Here is a 20,928-nt window from a genome sequence, read left to right on the forward strand (position 1 = left end):
AATACAGGTGATGTATTAGCATGAAGTAAAATGGCATTGTAATTGTGGACGCTGAATCTAGTTTGAAAATGAGCATAATAATTCATTTTCTGACAGCCTGTTTCAGGAGGAGATAATCAGGTAGACATGGTTCATAAAACTCTTAGTTTTTTCATAACTTGCATTTAGTAAATTTTGAAGAATAAATCATAAGTATTAAAAAATGGAATTTTGAAGAAGGGGGAACTGTACATTATTTTGCTTAGGTAGCCATTAGGAGGAAGAAGAAAGAAGTAATACGTTGATCTGGTGTTTAGACCTGTGGACTCTGAGGAGATTAAAAACCTTATTATTCACTTTGTGACTTTAGAAAAATAGTATTAGCTGATACAGTATTTTTTTTGAAGTATGATCCAATTTTAGAACTCACCATAGAGTATTTATTTAATACTTAGGAAGTCCAAAGGGCATTCCCTTTAAAGTAGTTCAAAAACAGACTCCAAGAACGGTTTATGATGATGCTTCTTTCTTGAATATTATTTCTACCCATACACTGGAATACTTAATAGAGTGTAGGTGAACAAAACAAGGAGGCAAATGATTTTCTTTCAACTGATTGTTTAATATTTTGTAAGAATGCTTTTGAAGTGTATTGATATATGGCAGCATTGTTTTTAATTTCAAATTTTGACTTAATTTGAAATTTAGGGGAAAGTTGTAAGGATTATGCAAAGAATTCCTGATGCCATTTATCCAGATCCCTGTGTGAACATTTTCCCATATTTACTTACTCTCTTTCTAGTTCTTCTCCATCCCTTCCCCACCCCCCTGGCTCCACACAAACTCCTGAGAGTGAATTGTAGACACACGTCCCTTTACCTCTAAATACTGCCATGTATGTTTCCTAGAAACAAAGGCATTCCTTTGTATTATTAATTCAATATAATTATTAAAATCAGGACATTAAACATTGATAGAATACTATGTATGAATCTACAGATGTTACTCCGGTGTTTCCTGTGGACTCGGTTGGCAATAGAAAATGCCTGATTTTGCATTTGTTCTTTTTAGCCTCTTTTAATCTGGAGCAGTTCTTTAGTATGTGTTTGTCTTTCACAATATTGACACTTTTGATGAGTACATGCCAGTTATTTTGTAGACCATCCCTTAATTTGAGTTTGTCCGACGTTTCTTCTTGATTAGATATAGGACTTGCTTTTTTTAAAAGGAAAATTATGAAAATGATACGTTCTTCTCAGTGCCTCGTATCAGGAAGCACATGATGTTCATTTATCCTTTTACTAGTGAGGTTAGCACTAGTGTGCTTTCATATTTTGGCTAAGGGTGGTATCTGCAGGGTTTTTCAAACTCTGCAGTATTAACATTTGGGGCTGGATAATTCTTTGTTGAGAATTGGTAGGAGGGAGGGGTGTTGTCTTGTGCATTATCGGATGTATAGCATTATCTCTGACCTCTACCCATTAGATGCCAGTAGCACACTCCGCACCTGTGACAACCAGAATGACATTGGTCATTGGTCATTGGACATTGCCAAATGTCCTCTAGGGACAAATTTTGCCTCTGAAGGACAAAATTTCCTCCCACTCCCTTGAGAACCGCTTCTTCTTATAACGTTCCTGTTTTTCTTCTAGAGTTAATATATGTCTCATAGAGAGACTTTATATATGTCTCCTTGCCCTGGAAACTTCCACCTACTTGTTTTCAGTAAAAATCTTACTGATATTTCTTGTCTGAATCAGTTATCATTTGATGGTTGCCAAGTAGTAGTTTTCTAATTCCATCATTCCTTCCACATTAGTGGACTTCTTACTGTAAGAACTTTCCCTTCTGTCTTTACTTACTTGTATTGGTATGGAATCATGGATTCATATTTTATTCAGTGGACAATAATGTTAGTAACATTATTTATTTTGATGCACAAATTGTTCCTCATCTGGCCATTGGGAGCTCACCAACCTGCCCTTTCTGTCCCTTTGACATATCTTTATCACTCTTTAAGTACTTCCTTCCTTTTCACAATAATATATTCCAGGCTTATCTTATAATTTCCCTAACCCTAGCCCCAAATCAGCCTTTTCTCTGTGAAGGCCTGGTTTTTTGTTTTTGTTTTTTAACAAATAATGTTATCTCTGAACTAAGATTTTGGGTGCCTGGGTGGCTCAGTTGATTTAACATCCAACTTCAGCTCAGGTCATGATCTCACAGTTTGTGAGTTCAGGCTCCACATTGGGCTCTGGGCTGACAGCTCAGAACTTGGAGCCTGCTTCAGGTTCTATGACTCCCTCTCTCTCTCTGCCCCTCCCCTGCTCACACTCTGTCTCTGTCTCTCTCTCAAAAATAAAAATAAGCATTAATTTTTTTTTTTTAAACTAAGATCTTGATGCCAGTAATTTTTATTACTTGAATGCCATTGCTTTTAGGTCCTCTCTGGATAAAGCTAGGAAATATATTTATGTATATACATATGTGCATGCATACATGTATACACACATCTTATATCTTAGTTATGTGTGTATTAAAAATAATAACTTCAGGGACATCTGGTTGGCTCATTGGTTAAGTGTCCGACTTCAGCTCTGGTCATGACCTCACGGTTTGTGAGTTTGAGGCTCACATTGGACTCTGTGCTGACAGCTCAGAGCCTGGAGCCTGCTTTGGATTCTGTGTCTCATCTCTCTCGATCCTCACCTGCTCGCACTCTGTCTCTCTGTCTCTCAAAATAAGTAAACATTAAAAAAATAAATAAATACTATTAAATTAAAAAATAATAATAAGTTCGCACTGATACCTCGAATTTCAGCCCAGTATCACAGGGTTCATTTGATTATTCTTCCTTCCCATATTTGTAATTCCCTTCTGCCACAGTCAGAAACTTGGCTTCCATATGGATGCATTTTGAATCCTTAGAATATAAGCCATCACAGATCTCACTAGCTGGTTGTGATTCTTAAAATCAATTAACTTGACTTTGTTTTTGTATCACTTTCAGGGCCATAATCGTATCATTGCCTACAGTAGACCAGTTTATTTCTGTTTGTGTTGTGGTCTTATTTGGCTCTTGGATTATGGTAGCAGAAACCTTACTACAACCAAGTTCAAATTATATGGAATAACTTTCACTAATCCACTGGTGCTGATATCAGCCAGGGATTTAGTTATAGGTGAGTCATCTTTATTTCAGATCTTAACACTAATTTATTTGTATACAAACAGTTCTCTGATGAATAGGTAAAATGGTTTTAATAAGCTTACTTTGCTGTTTATTATAATTTTCTCAGTGAGGAACAAAACTGTAGGGCCATTATGAATGAAAAAAATTAATGAGGAACACATTATAGTAATTCTTTTGTTCTTGAAACAGATGCAATGGAAGGTTTCCTTTGGATTCTGTATTGCAGGTTACTATTATATGAACATGGTTGAAATAACTTTAAAAGCTGTTCTTTGCCATTGAAAAATTAGGGGTGCCTCAGTGGCTCACTTGGTTAAGGGTCTGACTCTTGATTTCAGCTCAAGTCATGACCTCCTGGTTCATGGGTTCGAGCCCTGTGTTAGCTTCTGCACTGACAGTGTACAATGCAGAGCCTGCTTGGGGGTTTTCTCTCTCTCTCTCAAACACACATTTAAATTAAAAAAAGAAAAAAATTATTTAAAATCCAAAAGTTATGCAGAGAGAAATAACTTAAAATGGTATCTTTTTAAAAATTGCTTAGTAGTTTATATTCATTTTGGATTTTTTAAATCATTTTATGATTTTAAAATGAACAGAAGGATGGATGTGTATACTGTTTTTAATATGCTTTTCTTTTCTTCTGTAGTGTTTACACTCTGTTTCCCAATAGTGTTTTTCATTGGTCTCCTGCCTCAGGTGAATACGTTTGTTATGTACCTTTGTGAACAATTGGATATTCATATCTTTGGTGGTAATGGTGAGTACTTCCTTTTAAACACAACAGGTTACAGTATTACTTTTACAGGTCATTAAGTAATAAACTGAACATTAAAATACTTTTCCAGTTTTCATTTTAGAATTTCAATTAGAAAGAAAAAAGGCATTTATTTGATAAAGACTGAGCAGGAATTAATTTGTAGATAGAAAAAAGTAAAGTCTGCCACTTTATTGAAAGATCCAGGAATAGCGAAGTTACTTTGTAAGAAGTGATGGCGTTCTATTGTCAAAAACTAGAAGCTGTAGTGAGTTTAGGTAGAATCTGTATAGATGTATGAAATATTTAAAAGTTATCTATCCCAAATGGATTGACCCCTGACACATGCCAATGTATTTGGATTTTGACCTAGTGTATATATTTGGTATGTCTCTGAATATGGTTTCAGCGCTTTATTATTTCTTTAGAATGGGAACATCAAAACCAGCTGCTTTTAGTAGAAGTATTTAACTAGATAAGATTTTTAGAAGTATCTGTTTCTAGAGTAGAATATGTGGCTGTGAACTGATATACTTAGAAATTTATTCCCCTCTTACATTTGTATTTTATTTTGAAAATGAGAAAGACCATGCCAGTATTACTCTGAAATAGGTAATGGTTTGCAGAACTTGAAAATAATTTTATTGGCAGACACTGTGGTTAAAATACATTGTTATTTATTTTAACCATTTAAAATTTTACTTGAAAGATGAGTGGACAACTAGGGAAAGCATATTGAAAGGGTAAGAAATTACTGTAACTTTTATGGTCCATTTCTCTTCAGACTTCTTTATGTTGATAAAATGTTGTTGTGGCTTAAATTTTAAATAGAAACTAAGCATTTCCTATGTTGATGTGTATCTAGGGCATTTTTTAAGTTTTCGAAAAATTTTTGAAGGAGTGTGAATTTCAGCAGAACTTAATGGGTGGAAGACAGTTTCAGTATTTAGGGTATGGAGAGGGCTTCGAGTAGGTAATTTATAGTAGTCATTATATGGTCGGTTACAAACTTGTGCAAGGTGTTAGTTTTTTAAATATCTCCTAAGGAAAAGTTTTTCCTGTAGGTGTTTTAAAAATGTTTACTATGTAAAATCACTATTAACAAAAATCTATATTTTATCTGTATTTTAAAAATAAAAGATCGCTATCTTAGCCATTCCCTAGTCCTTATTATTAGTAATTCCATTGGACCTATTTTTTCCACTTGTAAGAACAGAATTAAAAAAATTTTTTTCAATCTTTTATTGAAGCATAGTTGTATGTTGACATAGAATATTATATTATTTTCCGGTGCACCACACAGTGATTTAACAATTATGTACATTGAGAAATGCTCACCACCATAAACGCAGTTGCCATCTGTCACTCTACAAAGTTATTACAATATTATTGACTATATTCCCTATGTTGTACTTTTCATCCCTGTGATTTATTTATTTTCTAGCTGGAAGTTTGTCTCTTTATCCCTTTTACCTATTTTGCACATTCCCCCAATTTGGCAACCACCAGTTTGTTATGTGTTTGCGAGTCTGTTTCTGTGTTTTGTTTGTTTTGTTTTTTAGGTTCTATATGCGAGTGAAATCCTATGGTATTTGTTTTTTTTCTGTCTGACTTATTTCACTTAGGATAATATCTTGTAGACCCATCCAAGTTGTTGCAAACAGCAGTATTTCATTCTTCTTTGTGGCTGAATAATACTCCATAGTATACACACACACATCTTCTTTATCCATTCATCTGTCAATGCACATTTAGATTGCTTCCATATCTTGACTATTGTAAAGAATGCTGCAGTAAACATAAGGGTGAATATATCTTTTTGAATCAGTGTTTTCATTTTCTTTGCGTAAATACCCAGAAGTGGAATTACTGGATCCTATGGTATTTTTCATTCCTTAAAGGACCTCCACACTGTTTTCCTTAGCGACTGCATCAATTTATAGCCCATCAGTAGTTGCACGAGGGTTCTCTTTTCTTCACATCCTCATTGACACTGGTTCTTTCTTTTCTTCTTGATACTAGTCACTCTGCCTGGTGTGAGGTGATACCCAATTGTGGTTTTGATTTGTATTTCCCTGGTGGTTAGTGATGTTGAATGTCTTTTCATGAGTCTGTTGGCCATCTGTATATCTTCTTTGGAAAAATGTCTCTTCAGGTTCTCTGCCCACTTTTTAATTGAATTATTTTCTTTTTTTTCTCCCATTTTGTGCTCTGTTGTATAAGTTCCTCATATATTTTGGATAATGACCCTTTATCGAATATGTCCTTTGCAGATATCTTCTCCCAGTCAGTAGGTTGTCTTTTTGTTTTGTTGTTAGTTTCGTGCACTCTGCAAAAGCTTTTTTAGTTTAATGTAGTCCCAATTGTTTATTTTTGCTTCTGTTATTTTTGTTTGAGGAGACAGAGCCAAGAAAATATTGCTAACACTGATGTCCAAGAGACTACTGTCTATGTTTTCTTTTATAGTTTTAAGGTTTCATGTCTTAACATTTAGGTCTTTAATCCATTTTGAGCTTATTTCTGTGTATGGTGTGAGAGAGTGGTGCAGTTTCATTCCTTTGCACTTCGTTCAGTTTTCCCAGCACCACTTATTGAAGAGGTGGATCTATTTGTTGTTGTTGTTGTTAGTTAGTTAGTTAGTAATTAGTCATATCTGTACTTATTTGTGAGAATTAACACATGAGAATATAAATTTACTTCTTTGGGTAATGCACATTCTGTTTACAGAGACTAATAGTTTTAGTGAATACCTAATATATCACCAGTTCCTTTTTAGGCCTCTGCAAGCTTCATTTTCCCATACTTGTGTAAATAATAAGGTACATTCTTGAAGCATAATATAGGTCCAATTTCTTCTGCCATGTGTAAATTTTCATTACTTACAAGGTGAATATATTTTGTCTTGTGTCAAAAATTGTGGATAGTACATCTTTGTCGTTTCAAAATCTCTGGAAAGGATAGGATGACATAACTGAATTTTTAAAAGTGAGATGAGTAGATATTTCATTGTAGTCAACATTATACCATCTTAAATATTTTTCAGTGACCTTTTCAGATGTGTTTTCCGTAAATGTTTATAAATACTAAATCTTTTTCCCTTCCCCTCTAGCCACTACAAGCTTGCTTGCAGCCCTTTACAGTTTCATCTGTAGCATTGTGGCGGTAGCCTTACTGTATGGATTGTGTTATGGGGCTTTAAAGGTGAGTGGTACATTGTAGTATGATTTTGTCTTTAAGGCTGTTTTTCTTTATGGAGATTGTTTTAAATTGACTAATAATGATTTAAGCCTCCCTCTCCCCATGCTGCCTCAGACCACTTTAGCATTAATTTCCATGATCTTCACGTGTTGAATATTATTCTCATTCTCATTTACTTTGAATTCAAAAGCAGTTTCATAGTTACCCATTATTAAAAGTAAATCTTTTGGGGGCGCCTAGGTGGCTCAGTCATTTGAATATCTGACTTCAGCTCATATCATGATCTCATGGATCATGAGTTCGAGCCCTGCATCAGACTCACTGCTGTCTGCGCAGAGCCTACTTCAGAGCCTCTGTCCCCCTCTCTCTCTGCCCCTCGCCAACTCATGCTTTCTCTCTCAAAAATGAATAAACATTTATTAAAAAAAAAAAAAGTAAATCCTTTTCCACACGGTAATTATAGGTCAAAATTCGAAACATTATTAGAACTAGGTTGGTCTGGGGTAGAGGTGGGCATGGTAATAACAAAATACAAAATGTAACTACTGTTCATATCAAGATTTCTTAAAATGTGTAGGCACAAGCACGAGGACTGCAATTTAAGATAATTCCAGTAAAAATTTATGCAGCGAAATTTAATGTCATTACTGGTTTAGAAGGATCTGGATGAGCCTTAATTAGCTCCATCAGGGGCACCTGGGTGGCTCAGTCAGTTGCGCATTGGACTCTTGATTTCAGCTCAGGTCATGATCTCATGGTTTGTGAGATCCAGCCCCGCATCAGGTTCAGCATTGACACTGAGGAGCCTACTTGGGATTCTCTCTCTCTCCCTCTCTTTCTGCTGTTGCCTTGCTTGTGTACTCATGCTCTCTCTTTCTCTCTCTCTCAAAATAAATAAAATTAAATGAAGATTATCACCAGGTTGTAAACATAAAAAATTTAAATTTCTTGTAAACAACTCTTAAAATTTTTTTTAAAGTTTATTTATTTTGAGGTGGGGGGAGGGGCAGTGAGGGAGGGGGGGAGAGAGAGAGAATCCCAAGCAGGCTCCGCACTGTCAGCACAGAGCCCAATGTGGGGCTCAAATCCACGAACTGTGAGATTATGACCTGAGCTGAAATCAAGAGTCTGATGCTTAACCGACTGAGCCACCCAGGTGCCCCAGATTTCTTGTACACAACTCGTAACCCATGGCATTATTATTATTTTTTTTATAATTAACGCAAGATAATCAGAGAATGATAGGGTTGCAAGGACTAAGAAAAGTGCCTCATGGTATCCTTTCTTGCATCATTTATTCATTTGCATTTAGGGAGTATTTACCGTGTGCCCAGTACTGTGCTAAACACCATTTCCTGCTTTTAAGTTGCTTATATGTTAGCTGTGATTAATGAGTCAGCCAGCACTTTGAGTAGAGGATGAGGAAGGCTATGAAAACAGAGTGGTACAGGTACAGAAGTTAAGATACTACCTTATTCAGTCAAAAGGGATTAAAGATAATTTTCCAAAGACAGACAAATAGAAATTAGCTAATAATTTGACAGACAAATAGAAATTTGTTAGTTGAGACAAGGGATGAAGAGCCATGGAGTTGTAAAGAAAGTGTGTTATGTACAGGAAACAGCAAATAATTTGGAATTGCTGGAGGTTTGGGTACATGCGGAAAGATGGCTTTCGATAAGGCTGGAAAGGAAAGCAATGGCTGCATTATGAAATATCTTTTATCCTGAACATTTTGGGGTGGAAATGAAAGGCCATCCGAATATTCAAGGTAAGGTAAAGAAATGATCAGTGTTGCATTTCAGAGAGATTACTTGGTCTCTGTGTGAAGGAGATTGAAACATAAGCAGGAAGAATCAGAAGTGGGTCAGTTGTGTTGCAATCTTGAAATTAAGAGGGACCTAACTAAAATTGGATTTAGTGAATATATTTAGGGACTCTATGGATAATGAGAAAAAAGAAGAGGGTCCAGTATGACTTCTGGGTAGGGCCTGGCTTGAACAAATGGTTAGATAGAGATACTTGTGCCTAAGATTACAAATCTTTGAGTTTAGCAAGGAAGGTGGTTGTTTACGTATATGGACACATTTATTTGTTGATATTTATGGGGTATCTAGAGATGCATAGTAGGAAGTGATATGTAGAGAGGTTTGAGGTAATGGTTAAAAGATTTAGAATTCATTAAAGTGTAAATAAAAGACTGCTAACCTGGATTGATACGAGGAAATGGATGCAAATAGAACCCTGGAAAATGCCGGTATTTAAGTGATGGATAGAACAGAATCCCACAAAGGACACTTCAGAGGCAATATTGTCTGAAAAAAAGCTTTTATTGTATTTGGCAGTTAATAGGTGATGGGTGACTTCAATAAAACAGCTTCTTTGGTGTTTTGGCTGAGGAAGCTAGATTAATACAAGCTTGAGTTTGCAAAATATTAAGGATTAAGGTAAGATACTTTTTTAAAAGCTTAAAAAAATTTTTTTTTCGAGAGAGAGAATGCGTACACACGTGAGCTGGGGAGGGGCAAAGAGAGAATCCCAAGCAGGCTTCCTGCTTTCAGCACAGAGCCCAAAGTGAGGCTTGATCCCACAGACTGAAATCAGTGAAGTGAGCTGAAATCAAGAGTTGGATGCTCAGCCCACTGAGCTACCCGGGTGCCCTGTAAGATACTCTTTCTAAAATACAGTTGGGAAATTTTTACATAGTGAAGGTTGTTTCCAAGTTTTTATATTTATTTATTTATATATATTAATGTTTATTTTTGAGGAACAGACAGAGCACAAGCATGGGGAGGGGCAGAGAGAGAAGGAGACACAGAATCCAAAGCAGGCTCCAGGCTCTGAGCTGTCAGCACAGAGCCTGATGCAGGGCTCCAACCCACCGGCTGTGAGATCATGACCTGAGCCAAAGTCGGATGCTTAACTGACTGAGCCACCCAGGCACCCCTCAAGTTTTTATTTTTTAGAAAGATCTAAGATTTGATTACATTTATAAGGAGAGAGGGAAAACCCAGTAGAGAGGGAAATACTTGATGGGACTAATCCCAGGAAGCAATTAGAGACAAGGAAATCCAAATGCAAGCTTCTCCCAGGTGTGCTGCCTGTAAACCATCCTGGTGTAAAGGTTTTAGATCTGTGCTTTGAGTCCTGTTTTGGAAACTGAGTCGTTATTTAGAAGTTGCAGTCACAGCAGTGCGATAACTTTTCTAGCCCAGTGCACAAAGGGCTGTTTAACTATAATTATCTAGCAATTAGAAAACTGCAAACCAGAACCTTGTATCCTAAAGGCAGGCAGGAAGATCAATTATTTTCCTTCGTTATTGGATGTGGTGTTTCCATTAGACATTTTTACTTTTAGGTGTCACCCGTTACAATAAACCTGCAGACTTAAAACAGAGTTTTAGGTGCTAATATGGAATGATTTTCAAGAGAAACCATTTGTTTTTTTTCAAGATTTATTGAAGTATAATTGACAAAATTGTAAGATACTAAAGGTGTATGTGATATTTGATACACATACACACTATGAAAGGATTTCTCTCATCAAGTTAATTAATACATTTATCACCTCATATCTTTTTTGTGTGTGAGAGCATTTAAGTTCTACTCTCAGCAAATTTCAATGATGTAATACAGTGTTATCAGGTCTAGTCCTGTTACACAGTAGAGCCTTAGACCTTATCCTTTTTAAAAAAAGATTTTGTTTGTTTTTATTTAGTTTTTTAATTGAGGTATAATTGACATATATCATTATATTAGTTTCCAATGTATATTTGATATTTGTATGTATTGTGAAATGATCACCACAGTTAGTCAAGTTAACATCTTTCAGCACACAGTTACAAAGGTTTTTTAATGTATATCCTGATGAGAGCTTTTAAGACCTTCTCTCCTAGCAACTTTCAAACACACAATGCTGTGTTATTAAATATAGTTACCACAGGGGTGCCTGGGTGACTCAGTTGGTTAAGCATCCAATTTCAGCTCAGGTCATAATCTCACGGTTCGTGGGTTTGAGCCCCACGTCGGGCTCTGTTCTGACAGCTCAGAGCCTGGAGCCTGCTTCAGATTCTGTGTCTCCCTCTTTCTCTACCCCTCCCTCACTCATGCTCTGTCTCTCTCGCTCTCAAAAATAAACATTAAATTTTTTTTTTTCCAACGTTTATTTATTTTTGGGACAGAGAGAGACAGAGCATGAACGGGGGAGGGGCAGAGAGAGAGGGAGACACAGAATCGGAAACAGGCTCCAGGCTCCGAGCCATCAGCCCAGAGCCTGACGCGGGGCTCGAACTCACAGACCGTGAGATTGTGACCTGGCTGAAGTCGGACGCTTAACCGACTGCGCCACCAGGCGCCCCTCAAAAATAAACATTAAAAAAAAATTAAATACAGTCACCATGGTTTATATTACATTTTCATGACTTACCCTATAACTGGAAGTGTTCATACCTTTTTACCTGCACTCATTTCTGGCACCCTCCATCTATACCTTTATTGAAAGTTTGGACTCTTTTACCAACCTGTCCCTATTTCCCCCACATCCCAATCCCTGGCAGCCACTTTTGTATTATGTTTCTATAAATTCCACTTTTTGTTAAAAAAAAAAAATACACACACACACACACACACACACACACACACACACCCCATACAGTGTTTGCCTTTCTCTGTCTGGCTTATTTCAATTATTATAATGCCATCCACTTTCATCCATGTTGTTGCAAATGAAAAGATTTTCCTCCTTTTTAAGGTTGAATAATATTCTTGAATGTGTGATATATATATATATATATATATATATGTATATATATATATATATATATATATATATATAAAATATCACATTTTCTTGAGTGTATGTGTGTGTTTTCAATAAAAAGGAAGGTAATGTATTTCTTTTAATCAGAAGGAAGGTATATGCCCCAAAATGGATGTTTCCTTTGTGCTTTAAAAACACACACAAACACACACAGGCGCCTGGGTGACTCAGTCAGTTGGTGTCCGGCTTCGGCTCAGGTAATAATCTCACAGTTCACAAGTTTGAACCCCGCGTTGGGCTCTATCCTGACAGCTTAGAGCCTGGAGCCTGCTTCGGATTCTGTGTCTCCCTCTCTTGCTGCCCCTCCCCCGCTTGTGCTCTATTTCTCAGAAATAAACATTAAAAAATATTAAAACACACACACACACATACATCAATGACTTGTATGTATAGACATAGAGTAATTATGGAAGAATATACAAGAAATTGACAACAGTAGTTGCTTCTAGGCAGTTAGACACATTGGGAGACATCACTGCATGCCTTTAGAAATGGTTTTCCTTTTTATCTATTCATTAATATGGACTTTTACATTATTATTTTCTGATTTCTGCTTCCTTGTGTTACTCTTCCATTTTTCCTTGAACTTTTTTTAGCTCATTAAAAGCTAAGTTTGGGGGTGCCTGGGTCAGACGCTCAACCGACTGAGCCACCCAGGCACCCCTAGATTTAATGTTCAGTAAAGTTGTTCTTGTATGTATTTCAAAGAGTCAGGTATTTCTACAAGACTTATCGCTAGGAACAAAAATCTCCTACCTGTTTATCCCTGCCTCAGAGTTACCACTTTCAGTTCTTTGAGCTGATTCTTTTGGTATTTACCTCCCTATGTTTAATTAACTAACTCACACTTCTTATATTTTGTCAAATTTTAGGTATTACCCATGGACTGTGCTTTATGGCCATTGTAGGCTTAACTTATCTTTCACTTCTCACCCCACCTCTCTACCTTATGGTCTTCCTTATCTCTCTTGTACACCTCATATGTTTCCCTTATTATCACTGTGCAAATGCTATTCCTACATACATTTTGTTTTCTCTTTTTCTTTTTTTCCTTATGTATTTATCTCTCTTGCATTCTCAAACTCTTCTATATTGTTTAACTTCCTTCTCAGCAAATCCAGAATCTGGAGGTTCACTTCCTGGCTCTACCACTTAACAAATTACTTGTATCCTCTAGAAGTGCCTAAGTTTCTCACCTATGAATTGGGGAGCAATAGAACATATCTTCAAGGATGGTAGTGAGAATTGTTTAAGAAATACTTAGCATAGATCTAAGAATGGGGCTTGACACATAATGTTCAATATGATAATAATGATATTTTGATGTGGCCATTAAAAAAAGGTCTGTAGGGGCGCCTGGGTGGCGCAGTCGGTTAAGCGTCCGACTTCGACCAGGTCACGATCTCGCGGTCCGGGAGTTCGAGCCCCGCGTCGGGCTCTGGGCTGATGGCTCAGAGCCTGGAGCCTGTTTCCGATTCTGTGTCTCCCTCTCTCTCTGCCCCTCCCCCGTTCATGCTCTGTCTCTCTCTGTCCCAAAAATAAATAAACGTTGGAAAAAAAAAATTAAAAAAAAAGGTCTGTATGTTATGATATGTAATAATTTTCAAGACAGTTATTAAATGGGGTGGGGGGAAGCAAGTTGTATAATAAAATACAATTTGGATTTCCACTCCTACCATTCTCCCTTCTTGAATACCCAGAGAAAGAAGAAGGAATAGAGTGCTGTTTACATCATAGGCCATACTCAATAACTTCTAACTATTCCTTTTATCAGTATTATCTACTGTCTGCCAATTCCCATGCCAGTAGACTCCAGAGATAATTGTAGTGAGCAGACATGACATGACATATCCACATCCACGTTTGGTTGGCTTTAGAAGCTAGCCTTTGCATTATTTATTATGGGGAATATGGAGTTCATTATTCAAGAGCACTGAATGCCTACTCAACTTTCTGGAAGATATAATGGCATATTATGAGCAAAGGTATCAGGACAAAAGCACACCAGTGTGAATATTCTTCTGTACCTAATGTGTTGTACCATCTGTTGCCTTTTCCCTGGTTTATTATTATATATAATCAAACATGTGGTGTACCAAGTTCCTTGGTATTTCTAAAGGGAGAACATAGCTTACCATAAGCTTAATACCACTTAAAATATGAAAGAATTGGACAGCAGGACATATCAGAAGCAAATGTATTATTCCTATCTGAAGGTGATCTAGTTAGCTAGATTCTAGCTCATTAAAAAATAATAAATCTAAATTTATGTGGAATAAAATGCAATTAATAATATAGCTGACAAGTTTCTGTTGAATTTAATTATCTTCCTCCAAAATACTGACATAAAAGGACTGTATGATAGATGATAAGTGAGAAGCAGATTTTTCTGTGAAACTTTTTTTTCCCCCAACAGGATTCTTGGGATGGCCAGCATATTCCAGTACTTTTCTCCATTTTTTGTGGTTTATTAGTGGCAATATCCTATCATCTCAGTCGACAAAGCAGTGATCCCTCTGTACTTTTGTAAGTAAAATCAATTGTTATCGAATTAAAGAAACATAAGTTCACATTTCTTTCAAGTTTAACTTTCCCACTGCCTTGTCAAAGTACTGTTCACTTAATCTATATTAAGTTTCAAATATATTAACTTTGAAACATTCTAGCCAATTTGGCTGAGAATATTTGTTAGCGTTTTCTTTCCTAAAAAGTATTAAAACTATATTTTAATAAAAATATTCTCATTGTATGCTTATTTATAACATCTTAAATTTTTTAGGCATTTTCATTTGCTAATGACTAAATGTACTTGAAACACTTCATTTTTTATCATAAGTTTCATTTGCCTTTAAGTACTGGTTTTCAGGTTATGAATGTATTTCTTATTATTTTTTCATTTTTTTAAATTTCAAGCTCTTTGGTGCAATCTAAGATTTTCCCAAAAACAGAAGAGAAAAATCCAGAAGATCCTCTGTCTGAAGTAAAAGATCCACTGCCTGAAAAACTTAGAAATTCTGTTGTAAGTCTTAACTTTTTACAATCACCTGAAATATGTAAAGTTTAGACAGTTCATCATGTTGTCTCATGAAGGCCTTTTGTAACTGGGAGAAAATGTTTGTATAGTTGTATGTTGTTGATTACCTTTATGTCAGATTTTAACCTGTTAATGAAATGCTTATTCCTCCAAGTTTCTATGTAATTAAAACAGTGTGCTAAACATTCATTTTCAGATTAGGTGAAATGAAGTAATTTCATTGTTTATAGAATTCTTAATCCTATTCAGGTTAAAATGGGATTTGAAAGATGAGTATTAACATAAATCAGACTTTGTGTTGTTCTTGTTGTTAAAAACTATGTCCTTGTAAATCATCTGTTAGTCATTTAGTGTATTTTCTTTCTCAAGAGCAACCTGAAAAGTGTGTGTGTGTGTGTGTGTGTGTGTGTGTTTATTTTTCAGATTGAAGGGGAAAGCAATTATCTGTACTAATTAAATATACTTAAGAAAATATGGTAATTTAAAAATTTTCTAATTTAGTGAATTTATGTATTAGTAATTATCAGCTTTATGGAGATAGCATAAAACTTTCTTTTTCTAAGTTATTTTAGATTATTTCCATTTGTGAAAAACTGTATTTATATCAGTCATGAGTTGTACTACTTACCTTTACTGAACTTGAGCTGTTAACACATTCTTCAGAAAACTTTAGAAGTACAAAACTGCCTCACAATAGAATTCAGTTTTTTCTGGCTTTAGTTTCCATGTTGTCAAAGGACATTTCATGTTAAATATAGTAGGATATTTCTGAATCTCTGACAGGTGTGAGGTGGTATCTCATTGTGGTTTTGATTTGTATTTCCCTGATGATGAGTGATGTTAAGCATTTTTTCATGTGTCGGTTAGCCATCTGGATGTCTTCCTTGGAGAAGTGTCTATTCATGTCTTTTGCCCATTTCTTCACTGGATTATTTGTTTTTTGGGTGTTGAGTTTGATAAGTTCTTTATAGATTTTGGATCCTAACCCTTTATCTGATACGTTGTTTGCAAATATCTTCTCCCATTCTGTTGGTTGCCTTTTAGTTTTGCTGATTGTTTCCTTCGCTGTGCAGAAGCTTTTTTTTTTTTTTGATGAGGTCCCAATAGTTCATTTTTGCTTTTGTTTCCCTTGCCTCTGAAGACATGTTGAGTAAGAAGTTGCTGCGGCCAAGATCAAAGAGGTTTTTGCCTGCTTTTCTCCTCAAGGATTTTGATGGCTTCCTGTCTTACGTTTAGGTCTTTCATCCATTTTGAGTTTATTTTTGTGTATGGTGTAAGAAAGTGGTCCAGGTTCATTTTTCTGCATGTCACTGTCCCGTTTTCCCAGCACCACTTGCTGAAGAGACTGTCTTTATTCCATTGGATATTCTTTCCTGCTTTGTCAAAGACTAGTTGGCCATACACTTGTGTGTCCATTTCTGGGTTCTCTGTTCTGTTCCATTGATCTGAGTGTGTCTGTTTTTGTGCCAGTACCATACTCTTTTGATGATTACAGCTTTTGTAGTACAGCCTGAAGTCCAGGATTGTGATGCCTCCTGCTTTGGTTTTCTTTTTCAAGATTGCTTTAGCTATTCAGGGTCTTTTCTGGTTCCATACAAATTTTAGGATTATTTGTCCTAGCTCTGTGAAGAATGCTGTTGTTATTTTGATAGGTGTTGTATTGAATATGTAGATTGCTTTGAGTAGTATTGACATTTTAACACTGTTTGTTCTTCTTATACTGGTGCATGGAATATTTTTCCCTTTTTTTTTTTTTTATATGTCTTCAATTTCTTTCATAAGCTTTCTATAGTTTGCAGTGTATAGGTTTTTTACCTCTTTCGTTAGATTTATTCCTAGGTATTTTATGGTTTTTGGTGCAGTTGTAAATGGGATTGATTCCTTGATTTCACTTCCTCTTCATTGTTGGTGTATAGGAATGCAGCCAATTTCTGTGTATTGATTTTTATACCCTGCAACTTTGCTGAATTCATGAATCAGTTCTAGCAGTTTTTTTGGTGGAATCTTTTGGGTTTTCCATATAGAGTATCATGTCATGTGCAAAGAGTGAAAGTTTGACCTCCTCCTGGCCGATTTGGGTGCCTTTTATTTCTTTGTGTTGTTTGACTGCAGCGGCTAAGACTTCCAATACTATATTGAATAACAGTGGCAAGAGTGGACATCCCTGTCTTGCTCCTGACCTTAGGGGGAAAACTCTCAGTTTTCCCCCATTGAGGATGATATTAGCATTGGGTCTTTTGTATATGGCTTTTATGATCTTGAGGTGTGATCCTTCTATCCCTACTTTCTTGAGGGTTTTTAACAAGAAAGGATGCTGTATTTTGTCCAATGCTTTCTCTGCATCTATGGAGAAGATCATATAGTTCTTGTCCTTTCTTTTATTGATGTGATGTATCACGTCGATTATTTTGTGGATATTGAGCCAGCCCTGCACCCCAGGTATAAACCACTTGGTCGTGGTGAGTAATTTTTTTAATGTATTGTTGGATCCGGTTGGCTAATATCTTGTTGAGGATTTTTGCATCCATGTTCATCAGGGAAATTGGTCTATAATTCTCCTTTTTAGTGTGGTCTCTGTCTGGTTTTGGAATCAAGGTAATGCTGGCTTCATAGAAAGGGTTTGGAAGTTTTCCTTCCTTGTGTGGAACTAGCTTAATTTCCTTGGTATGGCAGTATTAAACCAAGATATCAGGAAATTGAAGAAGAAAAGACTTATAGCCAATTGTTATGTATAAGAGCTATCTAGAAGAATAGGGTCAATGAAAAATTATTTCTTCTATTTTGCCAGTAGGGAATAAAAAATACATATTTTTAAAATTTTATGTAATTGTTGGCTAATTCTGTTTTCTTCCACAGAGTGAGCGTTTACAATCTGACCTAGTAGTATGCATTGTAATTGGTGTGCTGTATTTTGCTATTCATGTAAGCACGGTGTTCACAGTGTTGCAGGTAAGGAATCATTTTGATCTTTTGATTGGGGGAAAATAATTTTGTTTAGGCTAATTTTTTGATTATAATATTTGTCCATAATGCTGAAATATATGATGTTTTGTTTGGTTTTAATAACAAATATTTGTTTTCTCATGGTTTCTTTGAGTCGTGAATCTGATTATAATTGTAGCTCAGCTAGATGGTCCTAGTTCAGGATATGTTATAATGCTGCAGTTATTTGGGGCTGCCATCAACTGAGGCTGTTAGTAGGACTTAGTTCTTTACTGACCATTGGCCAGAGAGCTAAGGTCCTTTCCATGTGCCCTTACCATTAGCTGCTTGAGTATCCACACAGAAGGGCAGCTGGTTTTCCCCAGAGCCAGTGATCCTAGAGAGAGAAAGCCCAAGACATCATTTAGTAATTGATGTCGGATGTGACATACCACCACTTTTCTCTGTATTGGTTGATCGTATGGGGCGACGCTGGTACAAGTTTCAGAAAAACTACATAATAAAACAGTGTAAAATGTTGACAGATTTTAGTTCTTACCTTCTCAAATTGACTTTGCTATTTTCTGTTAATAAGTAGAAATTGGACTGACACATTAGGAGTTCTTTGGTTCTCAAATCACTTTTAATTTTCTCAATTTTATTCTTCTTGTAGCCTGCTCTCAAGTATGTGTTATATGCATTGGTCGGCTTTGTAGGTTTTGTAACCCATTATGTGCTGCCTCAAGTTAGAAAACAGCTACCATGGCACTGTTTTTCTCACCCTCTGCTGAAGACAGTGGAGTATAATCAATACGAAGTTCGGAGTAAGTATTTCACTAATACTCCTCTGTTTAATATTGTGGATTTTTTTTTTTTTTTTACACTTTAACGGAGACCATTAAATAAGTATCATTAAGTAACACTGTGGCTTGTGTTTGTTATACTTAGATTTGAAGCTGTGATGAGTCAAACCTTTTTCAGGATGCTTTAATTTCAGTTGAAGTATAAATGTCAATGCTACAATCCCGGCTTCCACAGAATAAAATTTACTTCCTCTCTGTATTTTTCTTCATAGACCTCTCATTGACAAATCCTTCTGTGCATGTTTGTGGCTTCTCTTTCCAGTCCTTACCCTTTCCTTAAATCTTTTCTATGTACAGGCAACCCAGTCCTCCTTAAGATTTCTATTTGAAATATTTTTAGCTCAAAGCATAGGGGGAATAGAGAGAATTTTGTTCCTCTTTCCACCAGAGACACTATGTCCTATCAGAGAAAGGTAGGAAAGAGTTGATGAGATGAAAAGAAATTTAAAACATTTGTAATTGTTCTTACTTGTTCAGATTTTGGGGTAAAGCATAAAATGACTCAGAAAGAGGTAGAAGGCCAGTCCACTTTAAATCCTGACTTGTCTTTCCTATTGTAAGTATTTGGTCTTTCTTCATTGGCCCCATGACTTGCAATATCCCATACTTGCTTGTTTTAGGGAAATAATAAAAGTTCATAACTATGTCATCATTCATTATATATCAATGATTAAACAAACCAGTGGTTTTTCCTCAAACCTTTTTTTCAGTTAATGAATTACTATAAAGAGTAAATTCCTCAATTGTTTGAAGATAAATTAACTTGTTTAGAGAACTCTGAAGCCTTTGGAAGTTTTCTATTACAAACTTGACTTTGCATTTTCAAAGGAAATTTCTCGGGCCTTTTAGTAAAATTGCTTAGAGCATCATGGGACTGAAACCTTGGTCACTAGTTTGATCCTGAAGAGATAATGAAACATTAACCTGTAGGTTGCAGTAATGGCATTGTGCATACTTCTTATGTGTTTTTTTTTTTTTTTCAACGTTTATTTATTTTTGGGACAGAGAGAGACGGAGCATGAACGGGGGAGGGGCAGAGAGACAGGGAAACACAGAATCGGAAACAGGCTCCAGGCTCTGAGCCATCAGCCCAGAGCCTGACGCGGGGCTCGAACTCCCAGACCGCGAGATCGTGACCTGGCTGAAGTCGGACGCTTAACCGACTGCGCCACCCAGGCGCCCTTTATGTGTTCTTTTAATAAGGGAAAATGACATGGGGCACCTGGGTGGCTCAGTCGGTTGAGTGTCTGACTCTTAATTTCGGTTCAGGTTATAATCTCATGATTGATGGGCTTAAACCCTGAGTCAGGCTCTGTGCTGACGGTGCGGGGCCTGCTTGGGATTCTCTCTCTCCCTCTCCCTCCGTGTGTGTCTGTCTGTCTCTCTCTCTCTCCCTTCCTTTCCCTTCCTCCTTCCTTGTCCCTCCTCTTCTCTCTCTCTCTCTCAAAATAAATAAACAAAAATGTAAAAAATTAAGAGAAAATGACAAAGCTGTATGACAATCTGTACTGGTTCTTTCATACAATCAGGAAAAGAACTTAGTAGAATGATGTATTATTTTGATAGTGAACTGTTAGTATTGCTTTCATATATAAAAAATAGCAAGTGTATCCAATTTGTTTTGAAGAGCAGTTTTCCTTACAGTAAGTCATTGATCATAATTATTTCTTTTTTGATCTTAACAAAATATTTAGTCTAAAGTTTTATAAATTTTGAATCAGTATAACATGTTTGACTTATTGAAAGCACTAGGTATTAGCAAAGTTTATTTCTTTTCCCTTCTATTGACTTTAGCAATGTAAAGAAAAAGATTATTCATTAGAGCATTTCCTGAAGCCAGCTATGTTTTCAGATTGCTAGAGAATCTTATTTTAAATCTTTCAGTTTATCCTAGATAGTTTCCCCAATGAAATAAGGTGAAAGTATTATAAAAAACATTACTGACAGTGCAATGACTTCTATGAAGTGTGTGAATCTAAAACATATCATACTTTCATATATGTTCTAAGATGTACATAAGATACACACACATACATATGCCCGTACACACACATGTACCTTAAGATTTTAAAAACAGATAATTTTAATAGGTCATTTATTTCTTTTTGGGAAAAAGGGCAGTCTCATAATCTTACTAACTTTTCTCCAGAAGTTATAGGCATAAAT

At 36.0% G+C, this 20,928-nt stretch overlaps 1 protein-coding gene across 7 annotated transcripts in view; it reads left to right on the forward strand.

The window, feature by feature from the left end:
* Positions 1–20,928, forward strand: part of PCNX1 (pecanex 1) — a 171,293-nt gene that overhangs the window by 109,476 nt on the left and 40,889 nt on the right. For all 7 annotated transcript variants that reach the window (XM_047862149.1, XM_047862152.1, XM_047862151.1 and 4 more), the window contains 7 exons: positions 2,990–3,161; positions 3,819–3,929; positions 7,036–7,127; positions 14,360–14,469; positions 14,857–14,962; positions 17,834–17,926; positions 18,573–18,723. In XM_047862149.1, the coding sequence (XP_047718105.1) occupies positions 2,990–3,161; positions 3,819–3,929; positions 7,036–7,127; positions 14,360–14,469; positions 14,857–14,962; positions 17,834–17,926; positions 18,573–18,723 (835 nt within the window). The remainder of the gene's footprint in view (positions 1–2,989; positions 3,162–3,818; positions 3,930–7,035; positions 7,128–14,359; positions 14,470–14,856; positions 14,963–17,833; positions 17,927–18,572; positions 18,724–20,928) is intronic.

The sequence above is a fragment of the Prionailurus viverrinus genome, chromosome B3 (assembly GCF_022837055.1).
Source record: "Prionailurus viverrinus isolate Anna chromosome B3, UM_Priviv_1.0, whole genome shotgun sequence".
In the NCBI taxonomy this organism is placed as follows: Eukaryota; Metazoa; Chordata; class Mammalia; order Carnivora; family Felidae; genus Prionailurus; species Prionailurus viverrinus.